This window comes from Terrapene carolina, unplaced genomic scaffold (assembly GCF_002925995.2).
Source record: "Terrapene carolina triunguis isolate 2854851 unplaced genomic scaffold, T_m_triunguis-2.0 Scaffold68, whole genome shotgun sequence".
Classification (NCBI taxonomy): Eukaryota; Metazoa; Chordata; order Testudines; family Emydidae; genus Terrapene; species Terrapene triunguis.
The window spans coordinates 51,386,043-51,408,181 of NW_020664419.1; the positions used below are offsets into that span (position 1 = coordinate 51,386,043).

At 44.5% G+C, this 22,139-nt stretch overlaps 1 protein-coding gene across 1 annotated transcript in view; it reads right to left on the reverse strand.

The window, feature by feature from the left end:
• The window catches only part of SLC38A1 (solute carrier family 38 member 1), a 29,181-nt gene extending 25,108 nt beyond the window's left edge, over positions 1-4,073 (reverse strand). Inside the window, exon 1 of the mRNA XM_026648959.2 lies at positions 3,872-4,073. Within this exon, the coding sequence (XP_026504744.1) occupies positions 3,872-3,990 (119 nt within the window). The 5' untranslated portion in view covers positions 3,991-4,073. The remainder of the gene's footprint in view (positions 1-3,871) is intronic.
• Between the last annotated feature and the right edge of the window lie 18,066 nt (positions 4,074-22,139).

Below are 22,139 nucleotides of genomic sequence, written 5' to 3' on the forward strand. Positions count from 1 at the left end.
GGGAAGCCGCGGCCAGCACATCGCTCGCCCGCGCCGCTTCTCGCCATGCTCATTGGCGCGGGATGGCGAACCGCGGCCAGTGGGGGCCGCGATCAGCCGAACCTGCCGCGTCAGCAGGTAAATAAACTGGCCCGCCAGGGTGCTTGCCCGGCCCGCCAGGGTGCTTACCCTGGCGAGCCGCGTGCCAAACGTTGCCGACCCCTGCACTAGTGTGAGAACAGAACCAGACCTAACAAATATAGAAAGCTATTCCTGGATCTTTAGTAAAAGAGAAGTACTGCTTCTGTAGACAGGATAGTAATTAATCTGCATACACATTAGCAGAACATATTAGTCCTGATCCTCTGGAATGGTGTGCCTGCTGGTAGATCTTAGCCATAAAGACAACAAATCCAGCCATGGGAGGCTCATCCCACTGTAGGGGATCTTCTAGTGTTGTACAGCTACCCAATTTCTCTGCTCCTGGTATAAGGGGTACAGCTGAGGGAAATAAGCATGACTGGGACGTTCCTATGCCCTGTAGATCCTAGGCTGCCATACAGGAGCCAATAGCAGCTGGAGTTAAACTGCGGGATTGGCCTTGAATTTAGCCAGCCCAGGGTGGGGGAGAGCACATCCCCCTCCTGAGCTGCACTGCGTGCTCCATGGGTGTAGCCAAGAATCTGGGCTTTAGTATTTCCATCAAAGTCATATTCTAGGGTCCTGGCAAAGCCAATGATTTAGCTCATTGTCCTGTAAAGTTCAGTTTAGTTTAGCTTAGGAAAGCACTAACAGAAGAACTGCTATTTAGAGTGATATAACTCTCTTCCTCCATTCTCTTCACACGTGCTGTTTTGCTTTGTCATCACAATGTGCACATTAGAAATCTATTGTCATCCTGCTATTTTTCTGTCTGTCCCCTGCCTTTGTGCTTCACCATCTTGGAGTTATATTTCTTGCATTTATTTTCTCCCATTTCTTTTCTCTGCTGAAATCTTTTAGATTGTGTAACCCTTGGTTGTTTAGTTTTTGCAGTGTCCCTGATCTCCTTGTTAACTTACACATGGATCTCTGGGCCCTAACTATTGCATCAACCATTATGCAAATTTCTTTCCTAACCATGTGTTGCCACCCCTTTTCAAAGATACCTTTTGCTTTAGATAATTTTAGGTGATTCTTTTAACAAACACCAAACCAAAAACACTCTGGATGGCTTTACTTAAAAAATATCGTCCCCAACAGTTCCCTACAATTTCAAGGCATTCGATGAGCTAACATCCTCAGGTCAGGGACATACAGTTCTAATTTAACTGTAAATACACCTCTACCCCGATATAACGCGACCCAATATAACACGAATTCAGATATAACGCGGTAAAGCAGTGCTCCGGGGGGGCGGGGCTGCGCACTCTGGTGGATCAAAGCAAGTTCGATATAACGCGGTTTCACCTATAATGCGGTACGATTTTTTGGCTCCCGAGGACAGCGTTATATCGAGGTAGAGGTGTATGTAATAAACTCTGAATCAAACCATGTATTATATTAATACATCAAAAAGTCTTGTGGGCTATCTTTAGGGCTTTATCTTTTGGGGGCTCATTTTTGGGGGTTTATTTTTAACAATTTTTGAATTCTATGTACGTGTCCAAAAATCCAGGTTTTTGGGGCTCTTTTTGATATTGTAATGAGAATCTTTTTCAGGTACTTCCCAAAGGATCTATTTTCATTTTTATTATATGTATAAAAATGAATTAACCTTTGCATCCTTGTTATCTGGTTTAGCATTTAGTGTTTGTTCCCTGGTGCATTTTAACATAGTACTGTTTCAAGCAGCACTACGTTAGAGCACACTAGGGAACCTTTTGTGCACACCAGCAGAGTCTACACAAACCAATTAATATGTGCTTTAGAAATCACACCCCATGGTTTGCATTACTGCTCCAAGGAGACAGGCCCTTAAATACAAGCCAGGGAGCAGGGACATTGCCTATATAAACAAACTGCACAAGGGGTGAAATCAGCATGAATTGAGTAACTATTTCTGGGGGTTTTCTGGTATCTATTGGATAAACACTGATTTCCTTTACTTATTCATTTTATTTATTTTTTTAGTATCGGGGGATGGGGGTGGGTGGGTTAATCAGTGTTTATTGGTTAAAATCTTAAATCAGAAGCCTTAGCTATATTATACCTCTGCACCTTTCAATGTAAAGTTCTATGACACTTCTCACTACCCTGGCTATGACCTTATTACTAGCAATGCATGATGAGAATGTGGTGTTGTTTTAACTATGGGCCATATTCAGATGACTGTATATCCACTAACTTCAGTGGTGTTAAATGGGGGATGCATTTAGTCTACTAACTTTATGGGTTCTCTTTAAAAATGATTTTCTGTGCTCCGTCTGTGGTTCTTGAAGGATACACCTCTAATGGAAAATATCTTGAAAAGTCTTAGTCATCATCTCTCCTGTATAATTCCCTTATAAGTTTATCCCTTAAACCAAGACAAACTTAGACACATATATTGCTGTTAAAATGTACTTACTCCCATTGCTAGTTTTACAGATTTGACTCACATCTATCAGATTGGTCTGACTTTGCTTATCTACATCTGAAACAACTATTTCATTTCTCATACATTTTAAAAACTGTTCATTTTCAGAAAGTTACAGGAAGTGAAGACAGAAAAACATTTGCAATGTCAATGTCAAGAGTCCTGAGATCTGTTGCGGGCAGACAGCAGATTCCCCTTCCAGTTACATATGAGGTGCAAATCAGCCACCCTCTTTCTGAGGGAGAACTCACATTTTAATGCTCACTATGCAGATTTTTTTTATTCATATAAAATAGAATTTGGCCCTGGGCTTCTAGTGAGTTGGAACTTGTATACTTTTGATGTCTTTTTTAAGCCACATTGCTGAATGTAGGCCGTTGACTGGGAAGAGTTTACATGGCACTCAGGTGCTCTCGCTGAAAAACTCTGCATGTGGTGTAATAAGGAGCACAGAGAGGAGCTTTGTTTCCAGCTCAAAAAACCCACAGAAACCGCCAGCCACTCTAGTACAACAGCAGAACCTTACCGTAAATATGAAGGCTATTCAAAACCTGAAAATTTAACTCTTTATCTTGTAATAAGGCTTGGAAGGTTTTATTATGATGGAAACAATATTGTTCCATTTTATTAAATTAACAAAAAGTTTATATAAAAATAAACGCTATAATAATTTTTAAGTAATCATGTAATAATTGTATTTTACTTTAACTGCTGAGCAGAGAATTTTTTTTTTACATTTAAATTTGAACCTTAGTTATAAATCTGTCACTTTTTCTAAAAGAGCATTTTCTATTAGGCTTTTGCTATTGCAAACTTAGGAGCAAAGGTTTGATATACATTCTCATTTGCAGAGAGTTTTAAACATAGACAGAATGATATGATCTACATTTCTTGTTAACAGCATGAGTTATAAATTCACAGAAGCCTAAAGAACATTTTTGTGGCCATTGTGGTTACATACATCAGATTGTGGAACAGCCTTTATTGAAAATCCTATATCTTTGCCCAAAATGTTTGTCCGTCTAATATTATTATTTTGTTTTTTGTATTGTATATGCAGATATTTTGAAATGTTAGCATTTTGCTACTCTATATGTTTATGCATTTTATTAGACTCATTTGAAAATTTCAAAATGATGAATAAATTGCTACTCTGTTTGCTTTATCTGCTGTTGCAGCCTATGCCCAACAGATGTCACATATGAAATTCAAATTACATTTTCAAATGGAGCATGACTCAGTAATGAATAATTCAAGAGATATACTGAAAATTAGAATGCTGTTTTTAAACAGTGTGTTTCACAGGATAGACAGCATCAGTGGAAAAATACTCACCTATTTATCTGGCCATTTTCTACCTCTGTAAAATCATTTGAATCATTGCTGATGTTATCATCCTCAGGGACAGTCATATTCTGCAACTCAGTTAATTCTAATCCGCTTTTGAAAGGCATCCTGATCTAGGAAGTATAAGTATCCAAATGTTTATCCAAATAATAGTGTATATTTTGTAGGTAGACAGTAGCCACAACGTGAGCTTGACAAACCTAAAATGCAGTAAGAAAAACAAGATGTATGAAGTATTCTAATAAGATTACACTGAAATCTATACAAAAGAACGCCTTTATCAAGCAACCTCACGTCTGAAGGGACCAACCCAGATTATATCCCAAATGTACTGTACAGGTGGAGTAAAAGGCTCCTCCAGCTTAATTAGAAGAACACCTCCATTGCTTTATTTGTGCCAGGGCTCAGCCCAAGCACCTCTAGGCTTGGCAGTTCACAGCCCTGGCACCTCTGGACTTGCCGCATCAGTTATGAAAGTAAAAATTTTGGTTGAGTCCTGGCACCTAATTGCTTGAGCCCTGACACCTCTTTCATTACAAATTAAGCACTGAACACCTTTGTTTAAGTAACCATATTTTGTCAATCCCATGAGTAGCTATTTACGACAGGTTTGGCTGTGTTTACATTTATAAAATAGTGAACAAAATACTGTATATACTCGATCATAATCCGGTTCGTTTATAAGCCAACCTCCCTAAGATGGATAAGTAAAAAATGGAAAAATTTTTTGACCTGTTCATAAGCCGACCCTATAATTCAGGGGTCAACAAACTTTGGCTCCTGGGCCATCAGGATAAGCTGCTGGTGGGCCGAGATGGTTTATTTACCTTGAGCGTCCGCAGGCACAGAGGTAAACCTAAGTAAACAAAGTGTCCCAGCGTGCCAGCTGCTTACCCTGACGGGCTGGGACAGCAACTCGTGGGGAAATTTTTTTGGGGGGAGAAGCTGGAAGTCAGGGGACTGTGACCACCCTGCACATGACCCAACCCCTAGCCTGGGACCCCCACACTCTCCCCATCCCATCCCTTCCCACCTTATCTGGGGAGGGCCAGGGGAGGATGTCTCTGGCCTGGCTGGAGTTGCTCCGGCAGGCTAGGCAGCACAGCTGCAGTCTGCTCCGGCAGGCCAGACCGGGCGGCGCGGCCACAGCATGTTCCAGTGGGCTGGGTCAGGTGGCACGGCCGCAGCGTGTCTGGCAGGCCGGGCGGTGTGGCCACAGCCTGCTCTGGGGGGCGGGGCCGAGCGGCACGGCTGCAGCCTGCCAGCCCCAGAGCTGCAGCTGCTTCGGAGGCTGTGGGGAGAGCAGCGTGGCCAGAAGCGGAGAGACTCTGGCCCCACCTTTTCCCTTCTGGCTGTGCTGCCTCTCCTTGCTCCCTCTGTTGGGGGGAGGGGCTGTGTCCCACCTCTCCTTCCCTATACCCGTTCATAAGCCGACTCCCTTCTCTGGTGCTTCCCTTTTTTTACTAAAAAAATTTGGCTGATGAACGAGTATATACGGTAGTAACACACAACTTCAAAAAATAGGTTTACAACCTAGTAGTCAAGGAAAAAATTCTTAGTGTGTTAGTTTGAGCCCCAGCTAGTTGTCACGCCTTTGTGTTTTGTGTGTTTCTCAGGTTGTCTCTCTCCTGCTTTTAATATACATATAAAATGTCCCATTCAATATAATTTTCATTATTAGTCTCCACGTTAGTACCAAATGAAGGCAACACAGGGATATCATCATTGCAGTTTTCTTTTATGAAATAGCTTCATTCCAGTTATTTGAATACGCTACTATCCGGAGATAAAGATTCAGACCACAAACACTCCTCTGATTGAGAAACCGAATGCCTACATTCATGGACAGTCTGAAGAGAGAATAATGTGTGTCTTGTATCCAGCAATTGTTAAGCTATCAACTGTGAGAAATAAATTAGTCTCTCCCCTGGGAGAAGATGCAGCACCTGAGGCAACTAAAAATAACACCTGTGCGGAATTGGTCTAATCCACTACAATGAAATACATTTCCTCATCAGAAATGTGGATAATTTGAAAGGCCATACTTTCGCCTCTATGATTACGATTCATCACCCCAGGACCATATGTATTTGAGAATCAAAGAACTGTGGAACTCAACTGCCCCACAATCCCAACAAGCTTTTGAAGACGAAGTGTCATTAAGAAACAGTTTCTGTAAATGGCTGATGTGTGGTACAACTTCTCTAAACCCAGCAATTTTTCTGTAAGCAATTTTTCTGTAATGCGAGGTTTCCAAAACTTTAAGGGAGAGTTTGGGGTTACTGACCATACCGGACTAACCTCAGGATATTGGGGGAACTCTGAAGCCCTCAGAGCTGCCTCAAAAAAACCCAAAACTCAGAATATTCAGACGTAACTAAGGAAGCAGGGCTGTCCCTAGTTTTTGCAGGGCCTCACATATTCATGTAGAGTCCTATTTCAATTCCTGTCCAACTATGACTGCCTCCTATCTATATCAAATAAACAGTACAGAATCCAAAACTGCTGCTTACCCCACATCCTCATTGCATTTGAAAGCACTTAGCAGAGGTTAGCAGTTTCACTTTAAATAATCTCTCAAAATCTCTTCAAAGGTATAATAAAATCTTATATTGAGTTTCACATGTGTCATTAGACAGATAATTTTCTTATCCCTGGGGTTTGGAAAATCCACCTCTTGAATTTTCAAGAGCAAAGTTTAAGATTAAAAAAACCGAGTAATCCCCCTAATTCAAACAAACATCCTTGAAAAAGAGCACTTGAAAAAGTAAACAGGCCCAGCTGAAGTGGCTTTTGCTAATTCTAAAGAAAGACCCATTCATCCCATGACATACAATGACACGTTAAAAACAATTTAAACATGAATTAGGGCTACTTAATAAATACAGTGCGATCTACCTATAAAAATTCCTGATAAAAAGACTAAAGTCAAAAGTTTCAAAAATGGGTCCCTAAAGTTAGGCTCCTAAATGCATCTACACACAAAAGTTGTACTGCTTTAATTATTCTGGTATACTAACCCCTCAGTGTGGACCTAAAGTTATATCAGTACAAGCTACTTTAATACTGGTATAGCTATTACCATACAGAAAGTGGAATAAGCTATACCCGTATGAAAAACTTTTTATGAGTATAACTGCCTCCATGCTAGGGGCTGTATTGGTATAACAATCTCAATTAAAAAAAACAAACAAACAAAAACAAAAAACCCACACTCCTGAAAATACTGTTAGAAAGAAAGCACCTCAACTCCAGCTGAGTTGTTTTTTTAGGCCTGTCTACACAGGGAAATATACCAACATAATTATATCTCTAGATACACAGGTATCACTCACCCTGTGGACACTCTTATAATTATACTTGTATCTATCATAGGTACTTATATGGCCCCTGCCACCACAGTATCTGAGCACTTCACACTCCTTAATGGATTTAACCTCAAAACACCCCTTTGAGGCAGTACTATTATTCCCATTTTACAGATAAGGAACTGAGGTACACAGAGATTAAGTGACTTGCCTGTGGTCACCCATGAAATCGGTGGTTGAGCAGGGAATTGAACCAGAATCTTGCAAATCCGAGGGTGGTGCTCTTACCATTGAACCATCCTTCCTCTATTATAAAGTGGTTGTTCATAAATATTATAAATATGCCAATAAATTTCAATGTGTGTCAGTGCCAGTGTAGACACCCTGGTCGATTACAGTGCTGTGATTGGCCTCTGGGAGGTGTCCCATATTGCCTGTTCTTGCCTCTCTGGTCATCGGTTTGAACTCTACTGCCCTGCCCTAAGGTGACCAACTGTCATTCTCACCCCTTAAATTCCTTGGGAATTTTGAAAGTCCCCTTCCTGTTTGCTCGGTGACGCGTGCAATGGTCTCAGCGCATCTTTCCAGGTGGCCATGCCCGCTCCACGCACCAAGCGATCCCCCGCTTGAAGCAATGCCGAACTGCTAGACCTCATCAGCATTTGGGGAGAGACGGCTGTCCAGTCTCAGCTGCGCTCCAGACGTAGGAATTATGATACCTACGGATGTGTAACCCTTCTGCCCATCTAGTTGGCAGCAACAAGGGCCGGGTTCTGTATCTAGGGGTTCCGTTTCAATAACACAATGCAAAACCGGCTCGAGCCCCCACCCAGTGACCTGGGACAATTACATACCACCCCCCTGGGTACCTCTAAGAGGCAATACTTCCCCTCTCGCAAGCACGGAGTCTGAGTGTAGCAGAAAATGTTTAATAACATGAGGTAAACGACATCAGCATAAAATTGGAAAAAACACCACAAACAGGATTCACAACACAAACCATGAGCAAAACCCACCCCAGCAAATTGGGCTGTGTCCTTTCCCTTTGGTTCTTGAATCCAGCAAACCAAAAATCACCCAGAGTCCCCAAAGTCCGACACCCCCAAAGTCTCTTGGGTCCAGCAACCACCCAAAGTCCCAAAAGTCCAACAACCCCCAAAGTCTCTGTCCCTGGTCAGTGCAGTCCCAGAGTAAAAGGGGGGGGGCACGCAGGGTGTTAAGGGGCACCTTACGTGATCCGAGGCTGACCAGCCGTCTGTTTCTCCGTGGGGGTTCCGCCGCAGCCTTTACCACGAGCCAGTCCACTTTCCTGCCATCCCACAAGCTGCTCCGCTCCGCTCCGCTCCGCTCCGCTCACCGACCTGTGAGCCGTTCCAGCCGTCCCCGCAAACAGCTCCGCTCGCCGTTCCTTAGGCCACTCCAACCGGCCCCGCAAGGCTCCACGCCACTCGCTGCTCCTCCAGTCGTCCCCACAAATTGCTCTGCCAGCTGCTGAGCAATATAGCTTCAGGCTCCCCCACTAGTTAACACAGCACTCAGTGATTTCAGCTCTTAATAACATCAGCTCTTTTTGTGATTTCAGCTCATAGTATAGTAGGGGAGCCCCAGTGCTGGTGCACCATTGGCCCAAAGTGAATTCAGCTCCGCAGCCTGTAACTAGACTCCTAAGGGAATCAAAGTTAGCTCTGACATTCCACAGTGGAGAGAGGAGGTGGTGCAATTGGTGTTTCGGACCCTCAGAGGGGGCCCATACCATCAGGTACAAATACCTGTCCCCATCCTCTCTCAATTCACTGGGTTTTGTAACCCATGCCCCTTGTCAAGCAAGTGCTACTTAGGTAATGGTGAAGGACTCACTCAGTCCTTCTGTCATACAACAGTTCCACTGGCCTTGATTCACAGAATCAGGGTAACAAAACTTTATTCTTCCTGCCCCAATAATAGAGAAACTGGGGATCCCACACCAGCCAAAGTAACCACTTTCAGTGGCTGTGTTTCCTGCCAGGCGAGTGGGTGTGCCTATGCAAATAAGATCAGCCCCTGGAGTTCTTTTCCACACTCGCCATAATTCACCACCAGATGTCAGGGTAGAGCTCATCCTGACTCTGCTTACAGATGGATTTCACGATGTATGACAGAAAGGGGCCATGACCAGGGCACACTGCAGTGCAGGGTCAAAGTGAAGGAACTGCGGAACACCTACCACAAGGCGAGGGAGGCAAACTGCCGCTCCGGTGCTGAGCCCACGAGCTGCCGGTTCTACAAAGAGCTGGATGTGATACTTGATGGAAACCTCACCTCCACTGTGAAGACTCCTGTGGATACTTCGGTGGCTCGCGTGCCAGTCGAGAGTAGACTGAGCCAGGAGGAGGAAATCTTGGACAAGGATGGGGAGGGGGACCCCAGAGGCAGAGAACGACTCGGAGGCCAGAGATGCATGCAGCCAGGAGCTTTTCTCTACCCCAGAGGAGACTAGCCAGTCACAGCAGTCAGATCTTGCCAAAGCTCAAACAGGAGAGGAGGCCCCTGGTAAGTGGCTTTGATTTTGGGAATTGCTGAAGCGAGTTGTTGGGGGCAGGAGGGTTGCAGAAAGCAGGGTTGTGTCTGTACGATGCACATACCACCACATGCCTAGTCTGAGCAGCGGAACAGGGTGTTGATTGACTCCTTCATTTCACGGGAATCTGCCGCAGAGATTTCCACAAAACTCTCATGGAGATACTGGGCAATCCACTGCTGCAGGTTCTTTGGCAGAGCTGCTTTGTTTCTTGCCCCATTAAGGGTAACTTTCCCGTGCCACTGTGCTGTCACTGGGGGTGAACCATTGCTGCACATAGGCAAGCTGCATAAGGGCCAGGGCGGAAGCCGCAGTCTTGGAGAAGACCCTCCCTTGATTCCCTGCTCACCCTCAGCTGTGAGATATCTTCCATAATGAACACAGCCTGTGGAAATGTGGGGACAGGAATGATTATAAGCCCCCCCCACAGTACTGGCTCCCCCCAAGAGCCACATGCCCAATGTACAGTATGGTCCTGGAACATTGATTTCCCCTGCCCCTGCGGTTACTCACCATTTGGGGGGTCTTCATAGAATATCAGGGTTGGAAGGGACCTCAGGAGGTCATCTAGTCCAACCCCAGACAGATATTTACCCCAGTTCCCTAAATGGCTCCCTCAAGGATTAAACTCACAACCCTGGGTTTAGCAGGCCAATGCTCAAACCACTGAGCTATCCCTCCCCCCACAAGGCTTGTGGCTCACGTGTGCTTGCCTGGGGTCAGCCAGTTAGTAACAGGTATGTGAATAGTGGCTGTGTTTTAAATCAGTGGTCTGTGTATTGCAAACAATACTGCTTCTGTAAAATGTTGCATGACCTTGGGAGCCCAGCCTCGGCTGAACGGCTGCGCAGAATTAGAAAGCAGCCATGAAGAACTAAAGACGACTTTCTGCGTGAGGTCATGGCGCACTCCGCGGCCGAAAAACAAGAACTGAAGGAGTGGCGGGACAGCAAGAAGAGGGACTGACAGGAGAACGCGTCACGCCAGAATGAAGCCACAGAGTGGCTCTTAAATGTTATGGAGCACCAAGCGGACATGCTCCAGGCGCTACTAGCACTGCAAACCGAGCAACTTCGCGCCCACCCTCCCCTGCAGCTGCTGTCACAAAACTCTTTCCCATTCGCCCCACACACACTGCCAACACACTTATCAATCTCCTGGTTCCAGTCTGTACCTGCTGCATTCCACTCCTGCCCCGTCACAGTCCAGCCCTGAGGACTCCCAGTACCCACTGCACTCAACAACCGTCCCTTTGCCGTTTAGCCTTGCTGAAGTACAGTACCCGCTGTACTGTACTCCAAAGGAGAAGGTTGGCTATGATAAGTGGACATACACAAATCTTTAACTGTTCCAGGACCTCACCTCTTCCTGGGACCCTCAGTGCTGATGTGTTTTTTTGTTTGTCTCTCTCCTCTTGTTGTTGTTTTTTAATAAAATAATTGTTTTGCTTGAAAGCAATCTTTATTCTATTAATTGAAAGCAAACAGAGCCCTGCAAAGCAACAGGCTATTTTCTTAAACCTTCATAGTGCATCGTCTGCACCAATCACAATCACCTCCTAGCATTACAAGCACTGCACTCCCGCGCATAGCAACAAATATTAGTGGCTTTCAGCTTCAAATTGCTGCCTCAAGGCATCTCTGGTCCTTATGGCCCTGCACTGCGCCCCTCTAATAGCCCTGGTCTCTGGCTGTTCAAATTCAGCCTCCAGGCGCTGAGCCGCAGAGGTCCAGCCCTGAGTGAAGCTTTCACCCTTCCCTTCACAAATGTTATGGACCATACAGCACACAGCTATAAGCATAGGAATACTGTCATCGGCCAGGTCCAGCCTCCCATATAGGCAGCGCCAGCGGGCCTTTAAACGGCCAAAAGCACACTCAGTCATTCTGCACTTACTCAGCCTTTTGTTGATCCGCTCCTTGCTGCTGTCAAGGAGCCCGGTGAATGGCTTCACAAGCCACGGCATTAAGGGGTAGGCAGGGTCTCCCAGGATCACAATGGGCATTTCAACTTCCCCTACAGTGATCTTCTGGTCTGGGAAGAAAGTTCCTGCTTGCAGCTTCCTGAACAGGCCAGTGTTCTGAAAGATGCGTGCGTCATGCACCTTTCCTGACCAGCCTGCGTTAATGTCCGTGAAATGCCTGCAGTGATCTACAAGCACCTGGAGAACCATATCCCTTCCAATTAATGTACTCAGTGGCTAGGTGGTCTGGTGCCAGAATTGGAATATGCGTACCATCTATCGCCCCTCCACAGTTAGGGAAGCCCATTTGTTCAAAGCCATCCACAATGTCATGCACGTTGCCCAGACTCACGGTCTTTCAGTGCAGGATGCAATTAATGGCCCTGCACACTTCCGTCAACAAGAGTCCAACAATCGACTTTCCCACTCCGAACTGGTTAGCGACCGATTGGAAGCAGTCTGGAGTAGCCAGCTTCCACACTGCAATCACCACGTGCTTCTCCAATGGGAGGGCAGCTCTCATTCTTGTGTCCTTGTGCCACAGGGCTGGGGCGAGCTCATCACACAGTCCTCATCCAAAAGTTCTGCAGCCACTGCTCATCATCCCAGACATGCATGACGATGTGATCCCACCACTCAGTGCTGGTTTCCCCGAGCCCAAAAGCGGCGTTCCACTGTGGTCAGCACCTTCATGAATGCCACAAGCAATCTCATGTCGTAGCTACTACGCATGGCGAGATCAATATCGCACTCCTCTTGCCTTTGCAGTTTAAGGAATAACTCCACTGCCACTCATGACGTGTTAGTGAGAGCGAGCAGCATATTGGTCAACAGTGCAGGATCCATTCCTGCAGACCGAAGAGGCAGAGCATGCAGTACACAAACCATTGAAAGATGGCACCAAATGTGGATGGAAGCACAGGGATTGCTGGGATGCAAAGCAATGCATCATGGGGTATTGGGACAGGATCCAGGATGCCCTGTGACCCTCTCTGTCTTCCCACAACTCTTAGCAGCAGAAGAGGAAGAGATGCTCTGTGGGATAGCTGCCCAGAGAGCACCGCTCCAAATACCACTGCAAGTGCCGCAAGTGTGAACACGCTATTGCGCAGGCAGCTGACAGTGTGAACACACAACAGCAGTTTCCCTTCAGTGCTCTCTGAGCGGCGCTGTAACTGCTGGTGCTGTAACTCTGCCAGCGTAGACATACCCTAAGGATAAAATAAGAGGCAACAGATGGAGACAGACGGGGAAGTACAGGGGACCAATGAGTCAATATTGGTTAGCATGATAGACATTGGTCTCAGCACAACAGCAGCCTAACCACTGTGAGTTTTGGTAGGAATCATGACAAAGAAGAATGTTTAAGTAGGGTTTTGAAGGAGAACAGTGAAGTGCTTTTCAGACATTTACAGGGATGTTTGTGGGTGGAGCAGCATGGGAGAAAGCACAAAGATGCTCGTTTGAAAGTTTGACAAGTGGATAATGGAGGTTGACATCCTTATTCCATGGGCCTACTGGAGGAAGGAGTCAACCTATTGATACTGAATGAGAGATGGCAGTTAGGGTAGGGATAGGCAATGAAAGTCTTGAAAGTGAAGACTGTCCACACAAAGGTTTGCCCCAGTTTGACTAAATCAATTTAAAAACTGATTTAAATTAAATTGGTGCAACATTCTCATGCAGACATGACCTTAAGGCCTGTTCTGCAAATACTTGTTAACCAGCACAGACCACAGTATCCTGATTAGTCCCACTGAAGCATTTGCAGAATTGCCTTTACATTGCCTGTGCTTAATAAAGTTAGCATTTAATAATCCCAACTAGGTGATGAAATTAACACTTCACTGAGATAAAGCTCACACCCCTTGCTTCTGCTAGTGTTGAGCTAAAGAGCTGCAAGTCGGGACTAACAGGGCAGAAGTGCATTGATTGATTTGTGAAGGTTCTCTTCGTAATGAAAAAGCCGAGAACCTTTTAAAAATGAATGTTTAGATTGTATGGAAAATTGATTTAACAATACAGGAACTTCTCACTTAATGTTGTAGTTATGTTCCTGAAAAATGTGACTTTAAGCGAAACAATGTTAAGCGAATCCAATTTCCCCATAAGAATTAATGTAAATGGGGGGGCTAGGTTCTAGGGAAATTTTTTTCACCAGACAAAAGACTATATTATATACATATATATATATATACACACACACACACAGTATAAGTTGTAAACAAACAATTTAATACTGGTACACAGTGATGATGATTGGTTTCAGAGTAGCAGCCGTGTTAGTCTGTATCCGCAAAAAGAACAGGAGTACTTGTGGCACCTTAGAGACTAACAAATTTATTAGAGCATAAGCTTTCGTGGGCTACAACCCACTTCTTCGGATGCATATTGAGTGAAACATATCGAGGAGATATATATACACACATACAGAGAGCATGAACAGGTGGGAGTTGTCTTACCAACTCTGAGAGGCCAATTAAGTAAGAGAAAAAAAACTTTTGAAGTGATAATCAAGGTAGCCAAGTACAGACACTTTGATAAGAAGCAAGTGTGAGAATACTTACAAGGGGAGATAGATTCAATGTTTGTAATGGCTCAGCCATTCCCAATCCCTGTTTAGCCCTGAGTTGATTGTGTCTAGTTTGCATATCAATTCCAGCTCAGCAGTCTCTCGTTGGAGTCTGTTTTTGAAGTTTTTCTGTTTTAAGATAGCCACCCGCAGGTCTGTCATAGAATGGCCAGACAGGTTAAAGTGTTCTGCCACTGGTTTTTGAGTATTATGATTGTGAAGCTTGGTTGAGGTGGAGGAGTTAGAGGGTGGGATATTTTCCAGGAAATGCCTCACTGCTAAATGAACTAGCAATTGACTGAGCCCTCAAGGGTTAACTCTCACACTCTAGGAGGCAGCAGGAAAGGAGGGCGGGCAGACAGAGACACACACCCTGTGTGTGAGAGAAAAAATGCGCATTTCCCCTTTAAGTAGCTGACCCCAGGCTTAAGTACACTGCCCTGTTAATTAAATCAGCTTGCTGAGACCTCCTGAGACTGCAGCTACTGCCTAGAAGCTCCCTCCGTAGTATGTCGTCCCCCCCACCCCATGGAAGATGGGGTAAGCGGGGTGCAGGAGCAGGGGGGAGACGGAGACACCCTGACATTAGCCCTCCTCTCCCCCCCCCCCTTACAGCAAGCAGGAGTCTCTGGGAGCAGCTCCAAGGCAGAGGACAGGAGCAGCACATGGCAGTGGGGGGAGGGACACAGCTGAACTGCAGGCAGCTGCTGCACAGGGAACTTAGGGGATTGGGGAGCTGATAGGGGGCTGCTGGTCCACCCTGGTTCCAACCACCCACCAGCTAGCTGCAATGGGCTGCTCTTCCTGCAAGCAGTGGACAAAACAGGCGGCTGCCAAACGATGTTAGACGGGAGCATTTCACAACTTTAAACGAGCTTGTTCCCCAATTGATCAGCAACTTAACATCGAAACAATGTTAACTGGGACGACTTTAAGTGAGGAGTTACTGTATAGGGTGAAATTCTGGCCCCAATGAAATCAATTGACTTCAGAGGGGCCAGAATTTCACCCAGAGACCCTAATCCTGCAACACTGTGTATATGGGCATATACTTGCACCTCACGGCGCTCCGCATGAGTGCAGGGTCCACCCCATGCTGTAACTTGCAGGATTGGGGCCATAATGCTTATAAGACCACAGTATCTCATCAAGAAGTTCATTCTTAAGTATATAAAAATTCACATTAACATCAACAAAATAACTTGACAGAAATAGAGTCATTCATTACAACCCAGACAAGAGGCTATTTCTTTCATCAGAACAAACAAATACATGAATTTTCAAACATGAGTTATGAGGCACTATGGACTCTAGAAGATAGAGACAGGAACTGGGAGTCTGGAGGCCTGGATTCTTGGCCTGACTGCCATTAACTCATTGTGAGTCTTTGGGCAAGTGACAAGTATCTAAGGCTAGGTCTACACTACCCGCCTGAATCGGCGGGTAGAAATCAACCTCTCGGGGATCGAATTATCGCGTCTCGTCGGGATGCGACAATCGATCCCCGAATCGACGCTCTTACTCCACCAGCGGAGGTGGGAGTAAGCGCCGTCGACGGGAAGCCGCGGAGGTCGATTTTGCCACCGTCCTTACAGAGGGGTAAGTCGGCTGCGATACGTCGAATTCAGCTACGCTATTCGCGTAGCTGAATTTGCATATCTTAAATCGACCCCCCCCCCCCCCGTAGTGAAGACCTGCCCTAATCCTTAGTATCTCTATCTTTAAAATGAGGATAATATTAACACTTATTCAGCTTTGTAAAGTGCTTTGCAATCCACAGTTGAAAGATGCTATATATGGGCAAAGTATTATTATTCTCCAAAGCAAACTCCAGAACTTCCTTGTTTAATAGCCAAGGAAATGTAAGACTAGTCTACACTTAAAAATTTTGCTGGTGGTATAGCAATACCAGTACAGTTATACTAGCAAAATCTTCCTAGGGTAGACATGGCTTATATCAGCAAAAAAGTGTTTTTGTTGGTATATCTTATACTGGTTTGGAGAGTGAAATACTGGCAAAAATATTTTTATGCTGGTATAACTGCATCCACCCTAGGACTTGGGGGGAATAGCTCAGTGGTTTGAGCACTGGCCTGCTAAACCCAGGGTTGTGAGTTTAATCCTCAAGGGGGCCACTTAGGGATCTGAGGCAAAATCAGTACTTGGTCCTCCTAGTGAAGGCAGGGGGCTGGACTCAATGACCTTTCAGGGTCTCTTCCAGCTCTATGAGATAGGTATATCTCCATATATTACTTAAAAGACTTTTGCTAGCATACAAATATCCCAAAAACTCACATAGCTAAACTGGCATAAATGTCTAGTGTAGACCTGGCCTTTTTCTTAACTCTCACTCAAAGTTTCAAGGAAGCAATATAGATATGAACAATAGTCCAATTGGTAACTAAGCAATTCCAATTCCGAATTCCAGCCATTACCTATGTTCCCACCCCATGCCTTACCTCCAAAAAGGTAAAGCAATGTTTGAATTGGTACTAATGAAACCCACCTATAAAAAGAAAATTAGCCCAAGAAATAAGATCTCTTCCCTTCACATGGCACTCTTCCACTCTGCTGGATAAAACAATCCTCTGTGGTGTAATTGCCCTTGAGAGGAAGTGTGAAAGGATTGGGTCCACTGGAGAAGGAGCTTCAAAAGTATGTGTTTAGTAGCTAATCTAGATCCTCCGTCCAGAAGAATAAGCAGGGAGCACTCTCGTATCCTGCAGTCTCTATGTGATTGGACTGGAAGCTTGCCTTTGTCTTTAGACATCCCATATCTTGAAAAACCTATTACAGATAATTTGCTTACACTTTGCTGCTCACAGAAGAACACCATTGCCTTGAAAATTATAGAAGAGGATTATAATTTGTCAGATTTTAAAAGCAGGATTGACAGATGAGCATGAGTGGATATGCCTTTCTTTTTCTCAAGGATATTGAGAACCTCACAGACTGTCAAAACCTGTCAGGCAAAGAATCCAAGCCATTTTCTTTATTGTCTTCTGAAAGGTCAATAATTCTAACAGAATCCCTGCAACTCCAGTTTTCTGGATTGTCTAAATATCATAACACTAGAGATGGGCTTAACTCATCTGAAAAGTCTGGGTATTTGGAAAAACAAAATCCGATGTAAACAGTCCCATTGTATCTCACTACCCAATGGAAGCATGAACCAGCCCTGGTGGTATTTCTAAATTATGTATTTCAGAAAATACCTCTCCTGAAAGTGGCACTTCTGGCATTAATGTCACCACAGCAAGAGGTAAAAGTGATTGCTTGATGCTGTGGCATCATTCACTGAAATACTCCTTTAACTTGACAGTTCTTCCTTAAATAACATAATTCAAAATGGTGATCTCAGAGCCTATCTTCTCAGAAGCAGGCAAGGTATTTGAGAGGTACCTGGGTGCAGCTGAGTTGCTTGTGTGCTTTCACCTCTGGACAGGACTTTCTTCACAGTGACATGGTCTTGCATAGATTCATTGTGGAGTTCCCAGTAATCAAATTGTCCTTTAGTGTTGTGGTAGGATGTTAAACCTCCAAGATACAATTAGTAGTTTTAACTACAGAGATAATTTGCTTGAAAGCTGAAATTTGATTCAGTTTTCTGTTCATAGATATGGTTGTTAATCTTGTGAAAAATCCCTCTGTGACGTTTACTAAAGCTATCAGAATCCAGAGCTCGAGTTTCACACAAATTGCTTCCTGTACAAAAAGACTGAGATGTGATATGTGTTCCATATCTTTGAGTGTTCTTTGAAAGGAACAGCAATATGACCAGTGAGAATCCAAGGATATAAATAATGAAACAATGAGTTTGAAATTGTGTGTATGAAATATTCACTTAAAAGACAAATACAATAATGAGTCTTATAAATGGAATTTCATGTGAAAAGCCAGGAAGGTAACTACTCCCTTTAGCACTAGTGACACCAAGAACATCTGGAATATGAAGCGCAGTTATGGTTACTATAGAAGAACACTGATAAATTGGAAAGATTAGAAAAAAGTAACTATGGTAGCAAAGGGTTTGGAAACTAAGACAACCTGTATGCAGAGTAGATAAAAGAAGTTAACATGCATAGCCTTCTGAAAACAAATAACTGAGGGAGGACATGATAACGAAGTTTGGAAAGAGATGCTATAATAAGGAACAGAGGTGTATACTATTCTTTGCCTGTGGCACATAATCGTCTAGTCTCCCATGGACTGTAATACCTTGGTCTAATTTCAGTTGTTGGGTTTAGTGTGGGGGTCCTGGTGGTGTAGGTAGCTTGTGATATACAGGTCAGACTAGGTGATCTGGTGGTCCTTTCTGGGCCTAAACTCTATGACTAGTGAAGTGGTTCTCAACCTTTGCCATATTGTGACCTTGTGTTACAACAGGAAAAACTTTGTCCCCTGTTCCATAATCCTCCTCATCCAGCAATAAAGAAAGGGAGGATGGTCACGACTCCTTGAAGTCTGGTTGCAACCTTTCCCCTCCAAACTGAGAAACCATGGTCTGCAGATTTGAGCACAGGACTGTAACTAAAAAAAAAAAATCACCAAGTTCTATTTCTGACTCTCTCACTGACTTATGGCTTGGCCTTAGGCAACTCACTTAAAGATAAAGCAAAAAAGGGAAAATAGATTTAAGTACAGATTAGTTCTGAGCCCTCAGCAATCAAGCTATAAGGAGCATTCAGCACAGAAATACATTTTAACTTTGTTCTTATTATTGTTTCATGTGAAATCCTCTTAATATTTCCTATTTTGCTTAAGAGATCTCAGAATGCAACCTCACAAATCTCTAAAATCTCATTTCAAACCATGGATTCCATAATAATTGTGAAATTACAGAATGATAAATTGTGGGATACCACCAATAAAACATGAAGTAAGTACCAAGAAGATTCACAAAGGGGAAAAAGTTATTTAAAACTTAATTTGCTGCTAAATGTGATAACAGACTCTTTAGTAAGGCTATGTCTGCACAGAAATCTGTTCTTAATTCAATTTTTTGTTTTCTTTTTGTAGTACACCTGTAACTTCTTTCCATCAGTTTCCTCATCTGTAATATAGGAAAAATAACTTTTACGTGCTGATCTCACAGAGATATTGCGAGGGTTAATTGGAAAATGCCTGTAAGGCACTTTGAAAATGAAAAGATCATTACAAAGAAGATCAGCTGTTCAAACTTCTTGTATTGGATTTAGATTATACATATAGATATGTAAGAAAATTTAACTTTAGCTTTTCATTTAGATTTAGAATATTTAAATCTTTCCACACCACAGAGGGTTCGACTAGGTGACCCAACAGTAGGGTTGTCAACTTTCTAAACGCACAAAACCAAACACCCTTGCCCTGCCCCTGAGGCCCCACCCCTTCTCACTCCATCCCTCCGTCACTCGCTCTCCCCCACTTTCACTGGGCTGGGGCAGGGGGTTGGGGTGTGGGACGGGGTGAGGACTCCGACTGGGGGGGCAGGCTCTGGAGTGGAGCCAGAAATGAGCTCCACTCCAGAAAAGGGCTCTGGGCTGGGGCCGAGGAGTCTGGAGTGCCAAAGGGGGCTCAAGGCTGGGGCAGGGGGTTGGGATGTGGGCCCTGGGGTGGGGCTGGGGATGAGGGGTTTGGAGTGTAGGAGGGGGCTCTGGGCTGGGGCCGAGGGGTTCAGAGTGTGGAAGGGAGCTCTGGGCTGGGGCAGGGGGCTGGGGTGCGGGCTCCGGTTGGGGGTGTGGGCCCTGGGGTGGGGCTGGGGATGAGGAGTTTGGGGTACCAGAAGGGGCTCAGGGCTGGGACAGGGAGTTAGGGTGCAGGATGGGGTGTGGGCTCTGGGACGAAGTTTGGGTGCAGGAGGGGGCTCACGGCTTGGGCAGGGAGTTAGGGTGCAGGACGGGGTTTGGAGTGCGGGCTCCGGCCAGGAGGTGCTTACCTCAGGAGGCTCCCGGAAGCAGCCGGCATGTCCGGCTCCAAGGTAGAGGAGCCAAGGGCCTCTGCGCACTGCCTGCGCCACCCCCGCAGCTCCCATTGGTCATGGTTCCTGGCCAATGGGAGCTGTGGAGCCAGCACTGGTGCTCGGGGAGGGGGCAGTGTGAAGAGCCCCTGTGGTCACCTCTGCATCTAGGAGCCAAATGTGCCTGCCACTTCCGGGAGCCACACGGAGCCAGGGCAGGCAGGGAGCTTGCTTTAGCCCTGCTGACCAGATTTTTAGCGGACTGGTCAGCAGTGCTGATCGGAGCCGCTGGGGGACCTTTTCGACCTGGTGTTCCAGTTGAAAACCAGACGCCTGGCAACCTACCCAACAGACCAAAGTTGCTTTCCATCCAACTGATTCTTTGGTTCACAATACTATTTTACGTAAACTGGACTGAAGGTCAATTATGTGCAAGAGAGTCCCTTAAAAATAAATTAAAACACTTAAATTATTGACATTTTTACTTAAAATAATGTTTTCCTGCATAATGTATATTTTAAAAGATCATATTTACTTAGGCTTATATGCTAGCTTCTGCTGTGGAGGGATGAGCAAAACCACCTTAGAACTGCAAAAATGCAGTAAAAATAAGGTAACACAGGACAATCCCACTCTCTACTCAGTCACCACTTTTCCCTATGGGAAAAAAAAGTGGGGGGAAAAAAGAGGAGTGGCAAGGACACAGAATGGAGGAGTCAAGGAGCAACCTCTCTAAATGACCTGTTCCTCCTCCTATGTGCATTAATGTCCTTGTAAAAAATAGGATTAGGTAATAAAGCATAAATCATCCTCCATGCTCTATGACATCCAGAAGGGTTCTGAGAGGCACGTGGGATGACGGTTTTCTGCACTTCTTCTCAAGGGTTCATTGCGTCTTGCCCTTGGCTACCCACAGATTCCCAGGCGCTATTCAGTCTTGAGAGTCCCCTTTGTCCCATCCATACCAAAACTGGTCTACTGTACAGGAGAGAAAATGTACTGTTTCAGCCACCCTCCTTGGTGTGTAATGGTTCAGGTGACTGTTCCTTTCTCACATGTTTTTACACAGAAAGTGTTTGAGTCAAATCAGAACTACTTAGTGGAACTGCACCACTTTACATCAAGGGTCCATTGCTCTAACTGAAGTGATTCCTGGGATGTAATGAAGTTCTCTCATTCAATTTTAGGGAGAGGAACAAGCCCCAGGTCTTAATCGGATCCCTTTTGATTATTACTTATTTATTTTTCATTGACAGATGACACTTCTTCCCAGATTGTTTTGAAATTGGTAAAAGTTTGGGTTTATGATACAATGTTCTTTTTGCAAAAACATTTTTTTAAATTAAAAAATATTTCTGAGTTAAAAGGATAATTAAAGGTGTCTCTCATTCTGACTAGTGCTTTAACTTCAGAACAATGATAGGTTCATTTTATGTTGTCTTTCAAGCAATATTACCCCTCACAAAAAATGAATGAAGCACCATAAAGCAGCAGTCACTATAATTTGAAATATAGGTTAGTCAAAATGCCTAAGAGCAATATGAGCACAGTGGGAATCTAATGATATCTGGCAGGTTCATACTGTATGACAATCACACTAGCAGCTGTCAAGGATGGGTTTTATTTCAGTTGTCCTTCTAATATCAGATAAACAAAGCACAGGTTTTTACATATACCACCTCTCTTTTTTCATGAAGGTGATAAATTATAATTACAGTTTGCTTTAATTTACAACCTCACCTTTAAAAACAAATGGAACAAAAACCTTTGGTCTAGAGGAAATCAATTATGTGATAAGAGAAAGTAGGCCAACAAAACACCCCAAAACAATATAAACTAAGCTTCTCCCTTTTAATGGTTTTACATATAGTGGGCCTAGCCTACATTCCTTGCCTACACAAAACTCTCACTGCAACTA